At 42.2% G+C, this 19685-nt stretch overlaps 1 protein-coding gene and 1 long non-coding RNA gene across 3 annotated transcripts in view; one reads left to right on the top strand and one right to left on the bottom strand.

Annotated features, from left to right (window-relative positions):
* Nucleotides 1–674: 674 nt before the first annotated feature.
* Nucleotides 675–2163, bottom strand: LOC112220646. The gene is made up of 2 exons (XR_002948890.2): nt 2099–2163; nt 675–1855 (listed from the first exon to the last, which is right to left on the bottom strand). It is a non-coding gene; the product is annotated as an uncharacterized LOC112220646 (long non-coding RNA).
* A 268-nt stretch (nt 2164–2431) lies between these two features.
* The window catches only part of LOC112221035 (TBC1 domain family member 9B), a 43837-nt gene continuing 26583 nt past the window's right edge, over nt 2432–19685 (top strand). For both annotated transcript variants that reach the window (XM_024383100.2, XM_024383099.2), the window contains exons 1-7: nt 2432–2892; nt 12512–12622; nt 14494–14612; nt 15347–15575; nt 17398–17656; nt 17999–18206; nt 18567–18731. In XM_024383100.2, coding sequence (XP_024238868.1) covers nt 2775–2892; nt 12512–12622; nt 14494–14612; nt 15347–15575; nt 17398–17656; nt 17999–18206; nt 18567–18731 — 1209 coding nt within the window. In that variant the 5' untranslated portion in view covers nt 2432–2774. The remainder of the gene's footprint in view (nt 2893–12511; nt 12623–14493; nt 14613–15346; nt 15576–17397; nt 17657–17998; nt 18207–18566; nt 18732–19685) is intronic.

Genomic DNA, 19685 nt, shown 5'->3' with positions numbered 1-19685 from the left:
TAAGTCATAGTTGGAGGATCACACACACCATATGATTGCGTGACTCCAAGTTTACTATTATTAATATAAATATTTGCGCATAAAGGCATTTCCGCCACCATTTGTCGCATAATTAATTACACCGATGCAAAAATATCACACCATGTCGAACAAACAAATGATCAGTCGGCATTTATACAATTGTACCGAAACTACCATCAGAGCTGTCATTTGTTTTATATTTCTTTTAGTTTCACTTTGTTAAGTTTTGAACTCAAAGTCCAGAACATAAAAACTGTACAGGGAAAGTGGTTTGTGATTACATTTTCACTTAACCCATTTAATCCCGAATTTTTCCCAGACATGAAAATATCCAAATCAAGTGTCATAGTAATAACCCTTTGAAATAATCAATCATTATTTTTTTTACATTTTCATGTAAAAGTAGGTGAAAGTGTATTGTGACCGGTGGGATAATGTTATGTATACTGAATTAACATTTCTCCTATGCAGTCATCAAAATTCTTATATATCCCAGCCCAGTTATTAACTCATTTTAAACTGTGTCACTGGCAGTCCCCAATATTGCCACTAGAATGCCCCATCACATTCTAGTGTGATTATTTTACATATCAAAAACCCTTATACAACACCGATATGAATACTGAGAGCAAAGACAAAAAACAACAACCATCAACATATTTCAACATTGTTACTTTAGTGCAACATGTATTGAGACATGAATATTGTCACTTTACCATTTGAACTTGTACTTTAGTGCAATATTCATTTTAACATTGTCATTGTGACATTTTAGTGCAACACTCACTAACAACTGTAGCAGTCGTGTGATTTATTTCCACTGAACATAAAGGTAACATTTAGGATGGAGGTAGCCTGTAGAATATGCATTCAAGTAGAGGCCTATGCTAAACAAAATAATATATATACAGAAAAAGCACCACATTGAGTGCATATATATATATATATATATATATATATATATAGAGGTAGGCTTCAGAACCAAGTGCATGATTAGTTTGTGCATCACTATTTTGAACTACGATCAGTCAGATCTGTCATACAGTATGTCGAATCAATTGACCTTTTCCCCCAAAAAATTCAGTCATTTTGATTGTCTTTTTCATCTACTTTTATTTTCTTCCAAGAGTCTGTTGTACTGCTTCTTCTCACCCTTTATCCACTTTTCTATTTTTCTTTTTCAGACCTTTTTCATTCACTCTTATCTCCTTTTCTACTGTCCATGGTATATCTTGAAGCACTCAATGTACAGTGGCGCTTTGCATTTCTCACTTGCATAGGTAGTGCGTTTGTCACAATGACGACATCTCTGGAACCGGTCCATCATGTTGATTGGCCAGTAAGAAGCTTTGTCATATCTTGCCTGATCTTCAACAGTAACAGCCAGTAAAGATCTCCTTCCGTGGCTCAGTGGTTTCATGCCAAACTTTTGCACATTTGGGCTGTATACTATGTGGTTTGGAATCACATCGGTGGCAGGCATCTTTGATCACTCAATCTTTATTTTTGACCACTTGCAGCTTTTCCCCTGGCTCTTCTGGCTGACCCCTCGGTCAGGTAGAGGCCCTTGGCTCTTCATTATTAACAATGGGGGGTGGATAGGTCATCATCCCTGATAATGTTGTTCCTGTCATGATCTGTTTGCATAGGATCAGCATATGCATTCAACAGCCTGGCTGGCAAATGGCCTGTCCATAGTCCATATCTGACCCGTCACTATCACAATCACAGAGGACAGCATCTTTCTCATTATGAGGGATAACTGCAATGTTTGCCTGCCTTGTCTGGGCAGTCACCTAGATCCAACATATCCAGAATTTGACTCAAAGTGAAACTAAAAGAAAGAAAAGAGTAGAAAGTTAGATAGAACAAGAACTATGTATGTGTATACCTAGATGCACTGTTATCCCACCGGTCACTATTGTTGCCGTCAACATGTTTACACATTCTATGATCACATTCTATGACTGAACAAAGTTGAATAATTGCAAATCCATATATCAATACTAGACACTTTAAAGATGATGTGTGTACCAAAAATCCTTGTCCCATCTTTATGTTAACATACTTTACTAACCTTTTGTTTGGGAGCTTTGATGCAGCCATCGTCTTCTCATGGTGCAACCAGGAAGTAAACAGCTCTGGTCATGTGACAAATTACACTAAACATGTGACACTGCACATCTTTCATTGAGACCCTTTATTATTTCAATACTTGCTGTGAATGCATTGATACATACACATTTTAGAGCCTTATAACTGAAAACGTTTTTTACGGTCACGATTGTCACTGATTGGATTAAATATGTTAAATTAATACAGTGAGTCAAGCAGCGATGTACACTATGATATGAACGTAAAGTGGACGTGTTTACGTAAAAGTAGAAAGCGACCAGTTTCGAGGGTCGTCACTAGTTATCCCAGCCTATTTCTACAATTACTCTTCTTAAAATGTAATGTTAAACCTGACCTTAATCACACCACTGCTAGCCCTAACGTTAAATCAAGACCAAAAAGCTAAAGTTTTGTTTCCACGAATTTTTACGATATACTCTTTTGACTTTGTGGCTGTGGTAACTAGTGTAAACCGTTTTCGAGTAGACAACAGCAGAGCAACCAGCTGCACAGACGGACATGAACTCAAAACAGCAGGCAACACGTCTGCAAAACATGCTTGTGTGAAGTCGCTTACGGTACACTTTGCACCATAATATCCAACATTAAGTGTGTAATTTGGAAAAAGCTTATTCAAAATGTGGATAACCCCAGAGGAGGTGTTGCTTGCCAACGCTCTGTGGGTGAGCGAAAGGGCGAACCCCTTCTTCATTCTCCAGAGGAGAAAGGGCCATGGCAAAGGAGGGGGCATCACTGGTAACTATACAATAACATTATTTGGTTTACAATTGCTCTCATGTTTATGAAAATGTAATTTGCGTTGGCTAATGTAATGAGGGATTTAGCTAACGTTAGCTAGAAAGCTTGGTGTTTTAGCAAGGTAACGTTAGCTAGCGCGCAGGCTAGCTGTTGATGTTGACGTGTAAAGTGGAGCTGGCTATCCAAGCTAGCGCGTTGTTTTTTCTTCGTCTGCAGCTACTACTAACTAACATCGTTGATAGGTTTTATTTGCTGGAAGTATGTGCATTTTCTCACATGCACCACTAAACAGTACTCATAGCTAGTAAACTATGTCAGCCTAACCAACCCAATACTGTTTGATTGCGGACCCTAATTCGGGGCGTTCTTGCATTTAGGTATTTCTGCATTTTAGGAACGCCCCCTCCAGCATACAATTAGTTCCATCATAAACGACCCCATCTCCCGAACATCCCATTGGTTCCTGCATATACGAAAACCTTCTCTCGCTGTCATCAACAGAACCGCCGTAAAACAGTGCACCGTCGTTCGCTCTAGTTCCTCTGTTACAGAGCAGGCCGGGGCAACACTGCTAGACCATGTGAGCACAAGGTGTCGCTCCCGCCTATTGTGTATCGGAGTCCCCAAGGACAAGCTAGCTAACGTTAGTCCTTCACTCCCACCTGCTAAAGGACACTGTCTACTGTTGTCGCCCTCGACTATTCTTCTGTGGGTTTTATTGCCGGTCGGCATCCAACGTTATGGTACCTACTGTACCGACGTTATGGCAGTCAAGCAATGCATTCCGCAAAGAAAGCCAGAGATCGTTTCAAATGTATCAATAAATAATCTTATTTGAATGCCTAGCAATCAACATATGTACATTGTTTAAAGCAGTGGTTCTCAACTGGTTTTGCTTGGGGACCCACATTTGACAATGACAATTGAGCCGTGACGCAATACTATGGACTGTTGATAATCCCATTTTGGAATGTTGTATTGCTGCTGCCTTATTGGGCAGGCTTCACTTGCAAAATCACGGTCTACTCTTATAGTATTAAAGTCATTGCACAGCCATATTAACTGAGAGAACATTTATTGTGAATTCAAGAATAAGCCATTTTAATTAGGAGACCAGTTCAGGAGTGGGGTGTAATACATTATCAGACTCGGAACATGACATCAAAACCAGTTCAATAATGTTAATGAACAGTAACACAACAGTTTTTAAAATAGAAAAAAACAGCAATCATTAGGAATTCTTAATCATCAATTACCATGTGAATAGTTTCACAACCTTAATGTTTTTTTTTTAAGGTGTATGTTTTTAACCAGTTTAATAAAATGTCATATGAATGTCAGTATTAATGAACAATAATACTTAAGGCAATAAATAGGCCATGGTGGCAAAGTAATTACAATATAGCAATTAAACACTGGAATGGTAGGGTGTGCAGAAGATGAATGTGCAAGAAGAGATACTGGGGTGCAAAGGAGCAAGATAAATAAAGTATGGGGATGAGGTAGATTGGATGGGCTATTTACAGATGAGCTATGTACAGGTGCAGTGAGCTGCTCTGACAGCTGGTGCTTAGAGCTAGTGAGGGAGGTAAGAGTCTCCAACTTCAGAGATTTTTGCAGTTCGTTCCAGTCATTGCCAGCAGAGAACTGAAAGTAGAGGCAGCCAAAGGAAGAATTGGCTTTGGGGGTGACCAGTGAGATATACCTGCTGGAGCGCGTGCTACGGGTGGGTGCTTCAATTGTGACCATTGAGCTGAGATAAGGCGGGGCTTTACCTAGCAGACTTGTAGATGACCTGGAGCCAGTGGGTTTGGCGACGAGTATGAAGCGAGGGCCAGCCAACGAGAGCATACAGGTCGCAGTGGTGGGTAGTATATGGGGCTTTGGTGATAAAACGGATGGCACTGTGATAGACTGCATCCAATTTGTTGAGTAGAGTGTTGGATGCTATTTTGTAAATGACATCGCCGAAGTCGAGGATCGGTAGGATGGTCAGTTTTACAAGGGTATGTTTGGCAACATGAGTGAATCATGCTTTGTTGCAAAATAGGAAGCCAATTCTAGATTTAATTTTGGATTGGAGATGTTTAATGTGAGTCTGGAAGGAGAGTTTACAGTTTACAAGACACCTAGGTATTTGTAGTTGTCCACATATTCTAAGTCAGAACCGTCCAGAGTAGTGATGCTGGACGGGCGGCAGGTGCGGGCAGCGAACGTTTGAAGAGCATGCATTTAGTTTTACTTGCATTTAAGAGCAGTCGGAGACCACGGAAGGAGAGTTGTATGGCATTGAAGCTCATCTGAAGGTTAGTTAACACAGTGTCCAAAGAAGGGCCAGAGGTATACAGAATGGTATCGTATGTGTAGAGGTGGCTCAATGAATCACCAGCAGCGAGAGCGACATCATTGATGTATACAGAGAAGAGAGTCAGCCTGAGAATTGAACCCTGTGGCACCCCCAAAGAGACTGCAAGAGGTCTGGACAACAGGCCCTCCGATTTGACATACTGAACTCTATCGGAGAAGTCGTTGGTGAACCAAGCGAGGCAATCATTTGAGAAACCAAGGCTGTTGAGTCTGCCAAAAACAATGTGGTGATTGACAGTGTCGAAAGCCTTAGCCAGGTCGATGAATACGGCTGCACAGTAATGTCTCTTATCGATGGCGATTATGATATTGTTTAGGACCTTGAGCGTGGCTGAGGTGCACCCATGACCAGCTCTGAAACCAGATTGCATAGCGGAGAAGGTACGGTGAGATTCGAAATGGTCGGTAATCTGTTAACTTGGCTTTCAAAGACCTTAGAAAGGCAGGGTAGAATAGACATCGGTCTGTAGCAGTTTGGGTCTAGAGTGTCTCCCCCTTTGAAGAGGGGGATGACCGCGGCAGCTTTCCAATCTATGGGAATCTCAGACGATACGAAAGAGAGGTTGAACAGGTTTGTAATAGGGGTTGCAACAATTTCGGCAGATAATTTTAGAAAGAGAGGGTCCAGATTGTCTAGCCCGGCTGATTTGTAGGGGTCCACCAAGCATCCAAGTCACAACGATAAGACAGCTGACTCTTTTAAAGAAGATGTCGATACCTGGTGGCCTCAAGACCCATTGAAGAACGTATGCACGGGACAAGAAAATGCACTTCGCATCATACCTTGTATCCCAGCAAATTGCTAAGTGCATAAAAGCCCACACCAGCGCAGAGGATTTCAAACTCCCTGCTGTGATTGATATGTGCACTGAAATCTTGGGAGAGTCAGCCCCCAACAAACTTAAAACTATACCCCTATCCAATGACACCACAAGGAGGAGAATCAAGGACATGTCTGAGGACATAACGCGCCAGACATCAGAGCGTATCAGTGAAAATGGCCATTACGCACAGCAGCTGGATGAATCCAAATATGTGGCTAACCATACAATTCTAATGGTCTATGTCAGACACGTGTCGGATACTAACTTCGAGGAGCAGTTCCTTTTTAGTGCTGATGTGCCCACCACCGCAGAGGTGGTCTTTAACACAATGGATATGCACCTGAGCTCCGTGGGACTGGCCTGGGATGGGTGCGTCGGTGTGACCACTGATTGGGCAGCTGCCATGACGAGAAAGCACTCCGGGGTAATAAAGCAGATCCTGGAGAGAGCACCAAGTGCGACATGGAACCACTGCTTCCTACACAGGGAGGCATTGGCAGCGAAGGACATGGTTCCTGAGCTCCACGTCACTCTCCGGGATGTGATCAAGTGTGTCAACTATATCAAAAAGAGTTCCGCGAAAAGCTTTCTAGGGATAGTGTTGGGTCGCTTTTATGAGCTTCGAGCAGAGATTGCTGCGAAAAACTAAAAGCAGAAACTGTCAACCATCACCATTTCCCTGTCAACCATCACCCCAGGCTTCAATAAACGTATCAAACTGAAGAAACACCTCCAGCTTTACCACTGATAGGCCATACGTGCGCACACACGCAGACAGACAGACACATGCAATAAATAAACAGGTTAATGAGTTGTTGTTCACTATGTAAACTCTCTTATCCTACTTCATTTGCACATGCTGTTTACAGATTTTTCTACTGTATTATTGATTGTATGTTTGTTTATTTAATGTGTAGCTCTGTGTTGTTGTATGTGTCGAACTGCTTTGCTTTGTCTTGGCCAGGTCGCAGTTGCAAATGAGAACTTGTTCTCAACTTGCCTGCCTGGTTAAAACCTCTTGGTGGTAGGGGGCAGTATTTTAATTTTTGGGAAAAAAACATTCCCGTTTTAAATGGGATATTTTGTCAGGAAAAGATGCTAGAATATGCATATAATTGACAGCTTTGGATAGAAAACACTCTAACGTTTCCAAAACTGTAAAGATATTGTCTGTGAGTATAACAGAACTGATGTTGCAGGCGAAAGCCTGAGAAAAATCCAATCCGGAAGTGCCCCAGGTTTTGAAAGCGCTGCGTTCCAATGACTCCCTATATGGCTTTGAATGTACCATCAACGAGCTTAAGCTTTCTACGTATTCCCCAAGGTGTCTACAGCATTGTGATGTAGTTTTACGAATTTCTGTTGAAGAATAGCCGTATGGGGGCACATTGCGTAAGTGGTCACATGGTGGCTCCGAGAGAGATTCTCGCGTAAAGTGCAGAGGTAGCCATTACTCCAATCGGTCCTAGAGAAAAAGGAATTGTCCCGACGGATATATTATCGAATAGATATTAGAAAAATACCTTGAGGATGGATTCAAAACAATGTTTGCTGTGTTTCTGTCGATATTATGGAGCTAATTTGGAATATTTTTCCGCGTTGTGGTGACCACAATTTCCGGGCGATTTCTCAGCCAAACGTGAAGAACAAACGGAGCTATTTCGCCTACAAAAATAATCTTTTTGGAAAAAATGAACTTTGGCTGTCTACCTGGGAGTCTCGTGAGTGAAAACATCCGAAGTTCATCAAAGGTAGGTAAACAATTTAATTTGATTGCTTTTCTGATTTTTGTGACAAGTTTGCCTGCTGCTAGCAAGGCATAATGCTATGCTAGGCTATGATAAACTTACACAAATGCTTGTCTAGCGTTGGCTGTAAAGCATATTTTGAAAATCTGACAGGGTGATTAACAAAAGGCTAAGCTGTGTTCCAATATATTTCACTTGTGATTTTCATGAATAGGAATATTTTCTAGGAAGATTTATGTCCGTTGCGTTATGCTAATTAGTGTCAGATGATGATAACGTTCACGGGCTGGGCTTCACTACAGGTTAAATGAAGGTGAAAAAAATAGAAATTGGTGTCCAGATTGGAGGTCGACCGATTAATCGGAATGGCCAATTAATTAGGGCCGATTTCAAGTTTTCATAACAATCGGAAATCTGTATTTTTGGGCTCCGATTTGCCACAAAAAAAAAAATATATATATTTTTTTTAATTAATTTAATATTTTATTTTGTATACCTTTATTTAACTAGGCAAGTCAGTTAAGAACACATTCTCATTTTCAATTACGGCCTAGGAACGGGGGGTTAACTGCCTCGTTCAGGGGCAGAACGACAGATTTTCACCTTGTCAGCTCGGGAACCAATCTTGCAACCTTACAGTTAACTAGTCCAACACAATAACGACCTGCCTCTCTCTCGTTGCACTCCACAAGGAGACTGCCTGTTACGCGAATGCAGTAAGCCAAGGTAAGTTGCTAGCTAGCATTAAACTTATCTTATAAAAAACAATCAATCATAATCACTAGTTAACTACACATGGTTGATGATATTACTAGATATTATCTAGCGTGTCCTGCGTTGCATATAATCTGACTGAGCATACAAGCATCTAAGTATCTGACTGAGCGGTGGTAGGCAGAAGCAGGCGCATAAACATTCATTCAAACAGCACTTTTGTGCGTTTTGCCAGCAGCTCTTCGTTGTGCGTCAAGCATTGCGCTGTTTATGACTTCAAGCCTATCAACTCTGGAGATGAGGCTGGTGTAACCGAAGTGAAATGGCTAGCTAGTTAGCGCGCGCTAATAGCGTTTCAAACGTCACTCGCATTATTTAAACCAAATTGAACATGTTTCATTATTTACTTGAGGCTAAATTGCTTTTATTGATGTATTATATTAAGTTAAAATAAGTGTTCATTCAGTATTGTTGTAATTGTCATTATTACAAATAAATAATCGGCTTTTTTGGTCCTCCAATAATCGGTATCGGCGTTGAAAAATCATAATCTGTCGACCTCTAGTCCAGATGCCTTTTCAGTTCGGAGGGTTTCATGCTCTCATTATCTAACAGCTTGTTGCATAGGACGCACTGCGGTCTACACTCACCCTGCCTCTCTTCTATATATGTAAAACCAGATTACATGAAGCCGGGGTCATATTTTCTCTTCTTGACAGGGCCTGTGCCTTTTTGTTGACATTGGAAGCAGCAGTAGATGAAGAGGGAGATGCACCTTTTAAAAATGTTTCCATGATTTTACTCTGACAGCTAGGGCTGGGCGTTATACCGTATTTTATGACATACAGGTATTGATGCAGGGACCGGTTTGGGTTTTTACTTTACCTTCTATACCGGTATTTGAATGTTTGGTTTGTTAAATGTGATATGCCATTGGTAATGTCAATCTTTATAGTTTACTTCGCTACTTGAGTCATCTCTCTCCGCTCTTTCTCTCCGTGCCACTTTCCACACAGACCTAGCCACGCCTCCTATCACTTAAGGAGTGTATTTGATGTTCCTCAACCATGAGACACTTGCGTTCAGTCTGCAATGCAGACTGTCAATGCAGCACATGCAAAAATGTTGATGACAACAATACTGTTTTCACTTTGCTTCTTAATTTAAATCCTCTAGTGTTCTATAATGACACTATTAGTTTGTTTCATCAGCAAACAGCTAGTTTGTCTTTTCTTAGCAAGTTGCCCTAAATCTTGTGAGACGCTAATGCTAATAGCTAGCTAATAAATATACGGAGTAAGAGCAAACGTAGCTAGCTAATACAGCCTGGTAATACCAGTGATGGTGTAGACCTGAATTTGCTTTGGTTTAAGTGGAATTGAACAGCATAAAACAATCGGAATGGAGAAAGACTCATTGAAATCACTTAGAATGTATGTGTTGCCTCCCTAGGATCACTCACTAATCACAACTTTTATTATTCAGAACTAAAAATATCATACTGTCCAATTGAAAAAAAAATACTGTGATATAATATTTTGGTCATATCGCCCAGCCCTACTGACAGCTAGCCTACATGAGTTAAATACAGCTAACTATCCTCATGTGCAATACCTGCGGAACACATCTGCATAGTTAGCAATCAAGATATATGTCAGAAGATGATGGGGGGGGCGAGAACGTTATTGTATTGGTCAGTGAGTGTGTGTGCATCGCGAAAACCCTCCAAGTCCGAACGTAGCTAGCCATTTCACCACTGCCGACACGCTGCACGTGTAAAGGCAGCAACAGTAAGCTGTGCAGCGCACGCACGCCTGTGTGTAGCGGTAACATTGTGAAATTCAGCAACAATATGCAGTGAGGCCGTATCCTTTCAAAATTAAAGGTTTGGTGTGGCGGTTACCTTAAATATTTTTTATTACATTTTCTATATTGCACACGTCCCCTTAAAATCCTCCTGTGTTGGGGTTGCGACCCCCCCCCCCCAGTTGAGATTCCCTGGTTTAAAGCACATTTTTACAAGCCTCAGTCATAAATGACCACTCCAATAAGCCCCCTATGGTGAACGACGTGACTGGAAAGCCCATAGAATCGTGACTCTTTCGAGTTTCCAGTTCATCGTTAACCAGGAGGGGGTCATTTGTGCTTGGCATTACTGATTCAAATGAACGAAATTAGTCAATATTTGTTCAGTCAAAAGAATGAGTTGAAAAGATCAGTCAGTAAAAAAAGCTGAACTTCCCATCACTAGTTACTGCAGATGCAATAATGCCCACATGCAGGAACTCCCTGAATTGCGGACCGCAATTGCACCCTTCTCAACCAACATGAGTCTAGCTAGCCCTGTCATATGACCAAAACAATGGAAGTTGGATGAGCCTCCCATATTGAATTTGGATGCTATCATAAAACACCACATATAGGTATCTCCAGTTAGTTACTAGAATAAGGGAATAACAATGTCATGTAATAAAAAAACTATTTCATATTAAAGAGCTCTTTAGAAACTTTAGGTTAGGTAGCTAGCTACTTCAACCGTTATGATTTAATTAGATTATTACTAAATTAGACCAAATCACCCCCATCTGAAAGACTACCCAGACGTCGTCAAGTCTAATTTTAAAGAGCCAAAGAACGAGCCGATTGGCATGTGTTTCTTTCTGTTTCTTATTATAAATTCAGTTTTGGAGGTGCGTTTCCTGACCGATTCCGCATTTGGTTGATAATGTTTATCCCCCATGAGACACTGTAGATGTGGAAGCCTATTTCACTTCCTCCAAATCCTCAGAATGAATCTAAGACAATTCGATAAATCTGTAATTAATTGTTATGTTTTTGCCTAGGATGTTTTAGTTGCGCAGTTTTACATCTAAGATGTTTGGTGTTTCTCAAGTAGAAGTAGATGAGATGTTATGTAAACAAAGTCGGGGTACTGTGCATGTCTGTTGCTGTCTATGCTATTTAATAGAGAGCAACCACTGCAGCTGTTCACACTATGTTAGTGGGCAAATGTACATCGTCAAATCAAAACTCAGTTTTAGATGAGACTGACTTTATGACCAAAATTATGCTATTTACACTTTGTATTCAATTTTGACACTAGAATAACTGTTTCTGACTCATGTCGATGCCACGTGGGGTGTTTTCAAAGGGATGTGTTGCTTTTTAAAGGCAGTCGCTCTTTAAAGTTACTCAACATAAGTTGTATTTCATTCACAAGAGTTTGATATTTCCCTTTGATGTAGATATTCTTCCCCAAGTCCCTGTCTCTATTAGCCACAGCGTCACTGCCACTGTTTTGCGGAACAGTTCTAGGAACATAAGTCTTATACTAGCCTACAGTACACCAGTCGCATGAAGACCGTAAAATGTAGGCTATGAAATTGTAAATCATGTAGAAATGTGTGAGGTGTATGTGTGTGTGGTGCGTGTGCTTGCACACACGTGAGTTTGAATGTCTGGCTTTGGGCCAGCAGGCGTCAGACTTCCTCAAGCTTAACAAACAGATGTCAGTTCAGATCATTGCCAAATAACCTTTGTTTACCCAGCTTAAAATCATCCATGCAAAGTAAGGACTCCTCCAGCCAGCAATACAATATTTTGGATGATTGACCCTGTAATCACCTATTGGGATTCCTGATTGACCTGTTGTCACCTTTTGGGATTCCTGTAGGCCTATTATCTCAACTAGTCAGTTGAAACATTATCGTGAGATACTGCATTCGTATGGGTAGCCTAGGGGTTAAGAGCATTGGGCCAGTAACCTGAAGGTCGCTGGTTCAAATTCCGAGACGACTTGATGAAAAATCTGTCTGCCCTTGAGCAAAGGCACTTAGCCCTAATTGCTATTGTGAGTCGTTCTGGATATTGGTTAAGTGCGTCTGCTAAATGACTCAAATGTAAATCGTGTTGTAAGGGTATACATCGAATAGTATCCTGACTTGTTGTGCTGCTTTTCTTCAGGCTTGTTGGTGGGCACCATGGATGTTGTCCTGGACTCCAGTGCCAGAGTGGCTCCCTATAGGATCCTGCACCAGACAGGGGACTCACAGATCTTCTGCAGCATCGCATGTGGTGGGTGCAAAACCATGCCATGACACCTCTGAATATTCTGGGACAGACAAACTTTCTTTGAAGCTAGCCTATTTAATTAAAACTGAATAAAAGCGCTAGGCATATATAAATGTGATCCATTATCATCAGGTGTTAATTAAGAGACCTCTCCTTGATCTGCAATGTTATAGGTTTATCCCATAGATATTAAAACCAGTAGGTAGTGATAGCTCTGACGTCATCCACGTATTCCTATGGAAAACTCCAGATGGAGCATGAAGCCGGAAGTATTTCAATTTCAAGTGCGCCATGGGGCTGGATGGCACCAAAAACGCTAAGGATCATGGTCGAAGTAGTCATTTTCATCCTGCCTGAGAGAGTCAACCTTAATGTCTATGGCATGAGGGCGCGAACCTCCTTGTAGCCTGCCGGTCTGTGATTGGTCTGTTTCAGCACGTGGTCTTGTGTGACGACAAATGTAGTAGTCAGAATGGATCACTATTTAATTAAATATCTAAATTTGTACCAAACTTTTAAATAATTCACAGTGGAGACCAGGGCTTTTGGCACCTCTAGTTCCAGAGCTTGTGGCTGAGGGGTACCGGAGCGAGAGAGAAGGCAGACGATCCCCCAAAAATTATGTCCACTCCACACTCCAGTCATATTACACGCACTCCTCGCTCCACTCTGCTCACATCCTCTCACCCCAGAACTCATGGCTGAGCAGTACCTGAGTGAAATTGGAGTGCAAGAGAAGGCCGAAGCTCCCCAATTTTTTAAAATCCGCTCCACTCTCCAGCCAAAGAGCTTGTGACTTCAAGCTCCAGACCGGACACCGGGGGACTGGTTTATTCACATCTGTGCCAAGAATGTTAAAGTGACAAGGAGAGGAACACACTTTAGAACAGTGTTGTATTACTCAAGTCCCGATTTTCATGACTTTTAACTCGACTTGCACTCGACCATTGAGGACTCTCACTCGCCATCTAGACCATTAGTGACTCGGACTGGCCCCACGTGACTTGTATTTGCACTTGGACTGGATAGGCTACTATGATGAGCAGAATATTAGTAGCGCTGGATGAGCAGAGCAGCGAGGGTTCTGTTCTCTAGCAGTGGGAATTATCCAACACACCCGGCACACACAGCCAACATCAGGCTGGTTGAGCTGTGGAGGAGCAAGCGATGAGTGTGGGCAGGCAGGCTCCGCGCCGGCTCAGCCTCCGATCATAGGCTACACATCGCACAAGCCACTCTCTTGCTTCCCCGTAACCACCAGTCACCAGCCTGCTATTTAGCTTTGCCTGGTTAAGAAACAGAAACTTCTTCACGAAATTGAAAACAATAGTATTGAGTTTAATAGCACAGCAGTGTAGCTATTTGTCTCTCATTGTGGATAGAAAAGTAGTCTGTCTTTGAATTTTCATCTTGCTCTACCCTCGCACTCCCCCCCCCTGCATCCCATAGTCAGGTTCTGACAGGTCTCCCTTTAGTTTTCACTCTGCAAATAACTACTCAAATATCTGTGGGTCGATTACAAAAAATTTGCTGAGAGCCCGACCATTTATATATTTAGTAAATAAGTAGTGAAATGCTATCGAGTAGAATTTGTGGTAGTGATGAATAATATTTAGGGCTACCGAGTGACGCAGTGGTCTGAGGCACTGCATCTCAGTGCTATAGGCATCACTACAGACCCTGGTTCGATCCCGGGCTGTATCACAACGGGCCATGATCGGGAGTCCCATAGGGCGGTGCACAATTGGCCCAGCGTCGTCTGGGTTAGGGGAGGTGCACTGTATACCCTCTAAAGCACACCTGTACCCTCTAAAGCACACCCATACCCGATTTTTACCTTGGTGTTGATGTGGGTAAATACTGTGTTTTCCCAGGCTCCTCCCGGAAGGAGATCACAGAGCACTGGGAGTGGCTGGAGACCAACCTGCTCCAGACGCTCTCCATTTTTGACAACAACGAAGATATCACCACCTTCGTCAAGGGGAAGATCTCGGTAGGCACTGCTGCCACAAAGTATAGTTCAACCTCATAGAATTAGAACAAATTAGAATTCAATTATCATACCCTGTTATGTCCTAGCTAATTGTTGCTCCATCTTTAAGATACTGACTCAGTTCCTCCACTAAATGCAGATTTATTTATTTATCATTGTCACTTTAATCTGAACTAGAGGCCTACACAGGTCTAAAAAGTTGTACCCGTTCCAAAATGAACCTGGGTCTTTTCCATCAGCACCCATACAGACATTTTTTATTTAAATATAGAGACCCATTCCGAATTAACCTGACGACAACTAGACCCGTTCTGGATAGACCTGGTCCAGTCCTGGTCCGACCGATCATTAGGAGTATCTCTACCGCTCCTGCTGTCTCTAGAGAGTTAAAACAGCAGGACTGGGACAGGTAGCACGTCCGGTGAACAGGTCAGGGTTCCATAGCCTGCAGGCAGAACAGTTGAACAGTTTGTAGCCTATTCTTCTCCTCTAACTTTTAATTCCATAATTTTAATTCAAACTTCCATTGATCAGATATCTCCTAACTTTTGCCATACATTGAGGCTCTATGACTGTAGCCTATTGCTGCTTTGATGACTTATGATTGGCCAACAACAAGCTACACGTGCGCCACTCGTGAAAAACAAGAGCAGCAGCATAAATTATACAATTTCTCTCTGTATATATATATATTGTAACAGAACCTAACTCCCTTGTCCACTCTTTCTATCTAGGGCATCATCGCCGAGGAGAACAAGAGCAAGGCTGCCCTGGAGGATGAGGACTCTGGCAAGTTCCGTGAGGCTGAACTGAAGATGAGGAAGCTGTTTGGCATGCCCGGCGAGGAGAAGCTGGTCAACTACTACTCCTGTAGCTACTGGAAGGGCCGTGTGCCCCGGCAGGGCTGGGTCTACCTCAGCGTCAACCACCTCTGCTTCTACTCTCTCCTCCTGGGGAAAGAAGGTTGGTGTGGAGCAGGGTTTCCGTTAGCTGTAAATGCCGTAAAAAATAAAAAATAAACATACATACATATTCATTCATTCATTCATTCATTCATACATACTCATTCATTCATTCATACATACATACACACACACACACACACACACACACACACACACACACACACACACACACACAAATAGACTGACGAGTTTCAGAAGAAAGTTCTTTGTTTGTGGCCATTTTGAGCCTGTAATCGAACCCACAAATGCTGAGGAAGGCCAGCTGTGCTAACATAATTGCAAAAGTGTTTTCTAATGATCAATTAGCCTTTTAAAATTATAAACTTGGATTAGCTAACACAATGTGCCATTGGAACACAGGAGTGATGGTTGGTGATAATAGGCCTCTGTACGCCTAAAAAATCTGCCATCTCCAGCTACAATAGTAATTTACAACATTAAAAATGTCTACACTGTATTTCTGATCAATTTGATGTTATTTTAATGGACAAAATGTGCTTTTCTTTCAAAAACAAGGACATTTCTAAGTGACCCCAAACATGTGTGTGCAATATGTGTGTGTTAAAATTGTTGCCAGCCAAATGATCAACAACAAAAAAATCCATTGCTAAATAATGCTTTGTATTAATTGGTGGAAATACCAGACGATGTGCTCCAACTTCATAGGCAAATATACTTCGTAGGATAATAAATCCTTAAGCTGCTTGGAAATTAGTGTTGGGTGTGTGCCTTTAGAAAAGAAAAAAAATACTCAGGCAAAAGATGCAATTGAAGTCCCTTGAATAAGGGACTTCAGCCAGGTGTACAATGACTGGGCAAAATTTGTGAAGATTCTGTTGATTATACCCGTTAACAGTGTGTCGGCCGAGAGGGGGTTCTTTCTCCAAAACCGAGTAAAGACGGCCTCAAGATCACGCCTTCTTGAGGACAAAGTAACTAGGCTGATGTAAATTATAGGCAAATTGTGTTCGTCAGGCCCGTTACTAGCAGTTCTACCTCAGCCCTAGGTAAGATCAACATAAATTAGAGAAGCCTAGATTGTATTTGAAAACACCTGTTTTTTTATTAATTAAAATTGCCATACAAATAGCCTATAGGACATGTTTACAAATGTATTACTATGTAGGCATCTAAGCAAAACATTTATTATTTTATGATTTATAGCAGGGAAGAAGAAGCAACAGGCAAAATGTTTTGCTTTTCAATAAAATCTGTCATGTTGGTATAAGAACATTACAGGCTCATTTCTATGCCGTTAAGATGAATTACAATAATATAATGTGATTTTGAGCACTGTAGGTGGACACCCTAATGCGTTACACACCCAATTCATATGGATGTCTGGTCAATTAAAATCCTAACGCAAACCCTGGTGTGTGCATGCATGTGGGTCTGAGAATGAAAGCAATGCACTGTATGTGGGCAGTGATCTTATGAGATTACAGAAGAAGAGAATGAGGCTTAGAGAGTGTGTGTTAGTGTGTATGTTGAGGAATGTGATTGACTCATAGTGAATAGCCCCACTTCAATGTTGCAGCACCAACCCCCAACACAATTATGTACTAATTCAAACCTCTAAGATAGCATTCTATGAAATCTACCTCTTTCTTCCTCCTTCTGTTTCTGCCCCTCTACTAAACACCTATCTTTCCCTGCTCCCTGCTCCCTGACCCCAAGGACTCCTTCCTTTGCTCTCTCGCTCTCTTCTCTTCCTGTCTATCTCTCTTTTTCTATGCTGTATCTCCCTCTGTCTCACCCTCTTTTCTGGGCGACGTAAAATATTTCTGTGAAAGCGTCTGCTAAGTGATCTCCCCTTCCAGTGACCCTGGTGGTGCAGTGGACGGAGGTCACCCGCCTAGAGAAGAACGCCACGCTGCTGTTCCCGGAGAGTGTGCGGGTGAGCACGCGGCACACGGAGCACTACTTCTCCATGTTCCTCAACGTTAACGACACCTTCAAGCTCATGGAGCAGCTGGCCACCATCGCCATGCGCCAGCTGCTGGACAACGAGGGCTTCGCGGCCGACCACTCGCTGCCCAAGGCCTGCAAGACGCTCAAGAATGTCTCAGCACTGAAGAGGTAGGAGGGTTCAAGAGTAAGGAATGTCCTGTTTTTTTCTGACCATTAAAAAATGTGGTATTTCAAACAACTGTTTTCACTGAAATGAAGTGGTACTTCCAAGAACGTGTCTTTTAACCCTCTAGAGAACAGGTGTAGACAATTCAGGTACCAACACACCAGATTTAGCTAATAAAGGTCCTCAATGTAGTGGTCTGTTTCTGCATCTCACCAATATCACTTTTGGGGGTATAGTTCTAGACCGTATTCATATTTTTAGTGTGTATATATTTACTGTATCTGTAGTTTTTCTTCATTTTGCTCATTTACTCTCTTCCACTCACTACTGGATGTCAACTACAGGGACCTGGACGCACGGGCCAAGAACGAACGTTACCGGGCGCTGTTCCGCCTGACCCAGGACGAGCGCCTGGACGGACACACAGACTGCACGCTGTGGACTCCCTTTGCCAAGATGCACATCGTGGGCCAGCTGTTTGTCTCCAACAACTACATCTGCTTCTGCAGCCGTGAGGAGGACCTCTGTCAGCTCATCATCCCCCTCAGAGAGGTGCCTATACACACAACCCAACGCAAAGCCCGAGCCCTCTCTTTCTTTTATTTCCTTCCTCCTTTCTTTCCCTCTTTTCCATATCCTGCATCCCTCTTTCCTATTCTCTCATTTCAATTTTCTCTTTCACTCTCACTTTCTTACCCTGTATCTGTCTTTTTGATTTTCATGGGGGACATAACATACCCTCATTGTGGGCTGTGCCTAATGTTCTTAACTAATGTACAACTTTATCTTTCCTTGGCTCTCGCTCTCTTCCCCTCCCTCTCGCCCCTCTTATCTCTTCTCTCTCCTCCTTCCACCCCATCTCTCTTCTACCCTTCTCTGACTCTCCTCCCTTCCCTCCATCCTGCTCTCTAGGTGTCCATTGTGGAGAAGGCAGACAGCAGCAGCGTCTTGCCCTGCCCCGTGTCCATCAGCACCAAGAACAAGATGACCTTCCTCTTCGCCAACCTCAAGGACCGCGACTTCCTGGTCCAGCGCATCTCCGACTTCCTGCAGCGCACCCCTGAAAGTGGCCATTCGGTGAGCCAATCAGAGGGGAGGTGTGCTGTTTGGGTCTACCCTTTGAGCTAGGCTTAGGCTAGGCTTTACCTTCATGCCAACTTTGTGACATACCAGGATGTTTGGTAATGCACAAGGGGTGCTGTTTTCAAACCTAATGCTAACAAGTACATGTTAAAGCCCATAGAGAATGCTACCTAAATGTGAACGAGCACATTGCGAACATTTTGTACAGTTTCTGACCTAAACTATACAAGTAACAAAAAAATGCGACTCACAGTTTGCTGCACGCACAAAACAAATATTAGCCAGCAAGGCTCTTGGTCCAGGAGAGGATTTTCTGCTGTTACCAAGTGAATGCTTGATTTTGCAAGAATAGGTTACTAAACAAGCTACTAAATTAGCAAACCATATGTACAACTGCAGAGCATTTAGTACATGTTAGACGGTTAATTGAATAGTTATAAGATATCTAGCTGACAAACATTTAGTTGTGAGTTCCATACTGTAACTAGATCACCTGGCGTGTGCTGCACAACAGTGAGTGACTCAAAAAGCTCCGGTCTCTTGTTGTTGCGTGCTTGTAAACAAACACCGCGTGACTGGAGACAACCGTAACCTTCATAATAATGTGACAGGTGACACGAAGAACGCAATGTTTTTTTTATCTCCTAACCTATTGTACAGGTTGACTGCAGGTATTTACTTAAAAAGTAGCTACAAATATTCACATTTATTGAAAAACTTCAAAGAAAGAGTTTCAACGGTATTGACGGTATTTAAAAACCATCCTGTGTCTTTTTCAAAATACCCCGGTATATGTTATAAACGGTATATTTAGATGAAAAAGAAACGCACACCTATTTAGACGAGGTGCTGGCTAGCGGAGTAGAAAACTTGAAAATAAGAGAGCCGCACACTCTAGGAGCTCAGATGCAAAAATGTAATTACCAATGTTTCGACAGCCAAGCTGTC

The sequence above is a fragment of the Oncorhynchus tshawytscha genome, linkage group LG21 (assembly GCF_018296145.1).
Source record: "Oncorhynchus tshawytscha isolate Ot180627B linkage group LG21, Otsh_v2.0, whole genome shotgun sequence".
Classification (NCBI taxonomy): Eukaryota; Metazoa; Chordata; class Actinopteri; order Salmoniformes; family Salmonidae; genus Oncorhynchus; species Oncorhynchus tshawytscha.
Note: the sequence above shows the minus strand (reverse complement) of the source record. Positions and strands in the feature narration are given on the sequence as shown.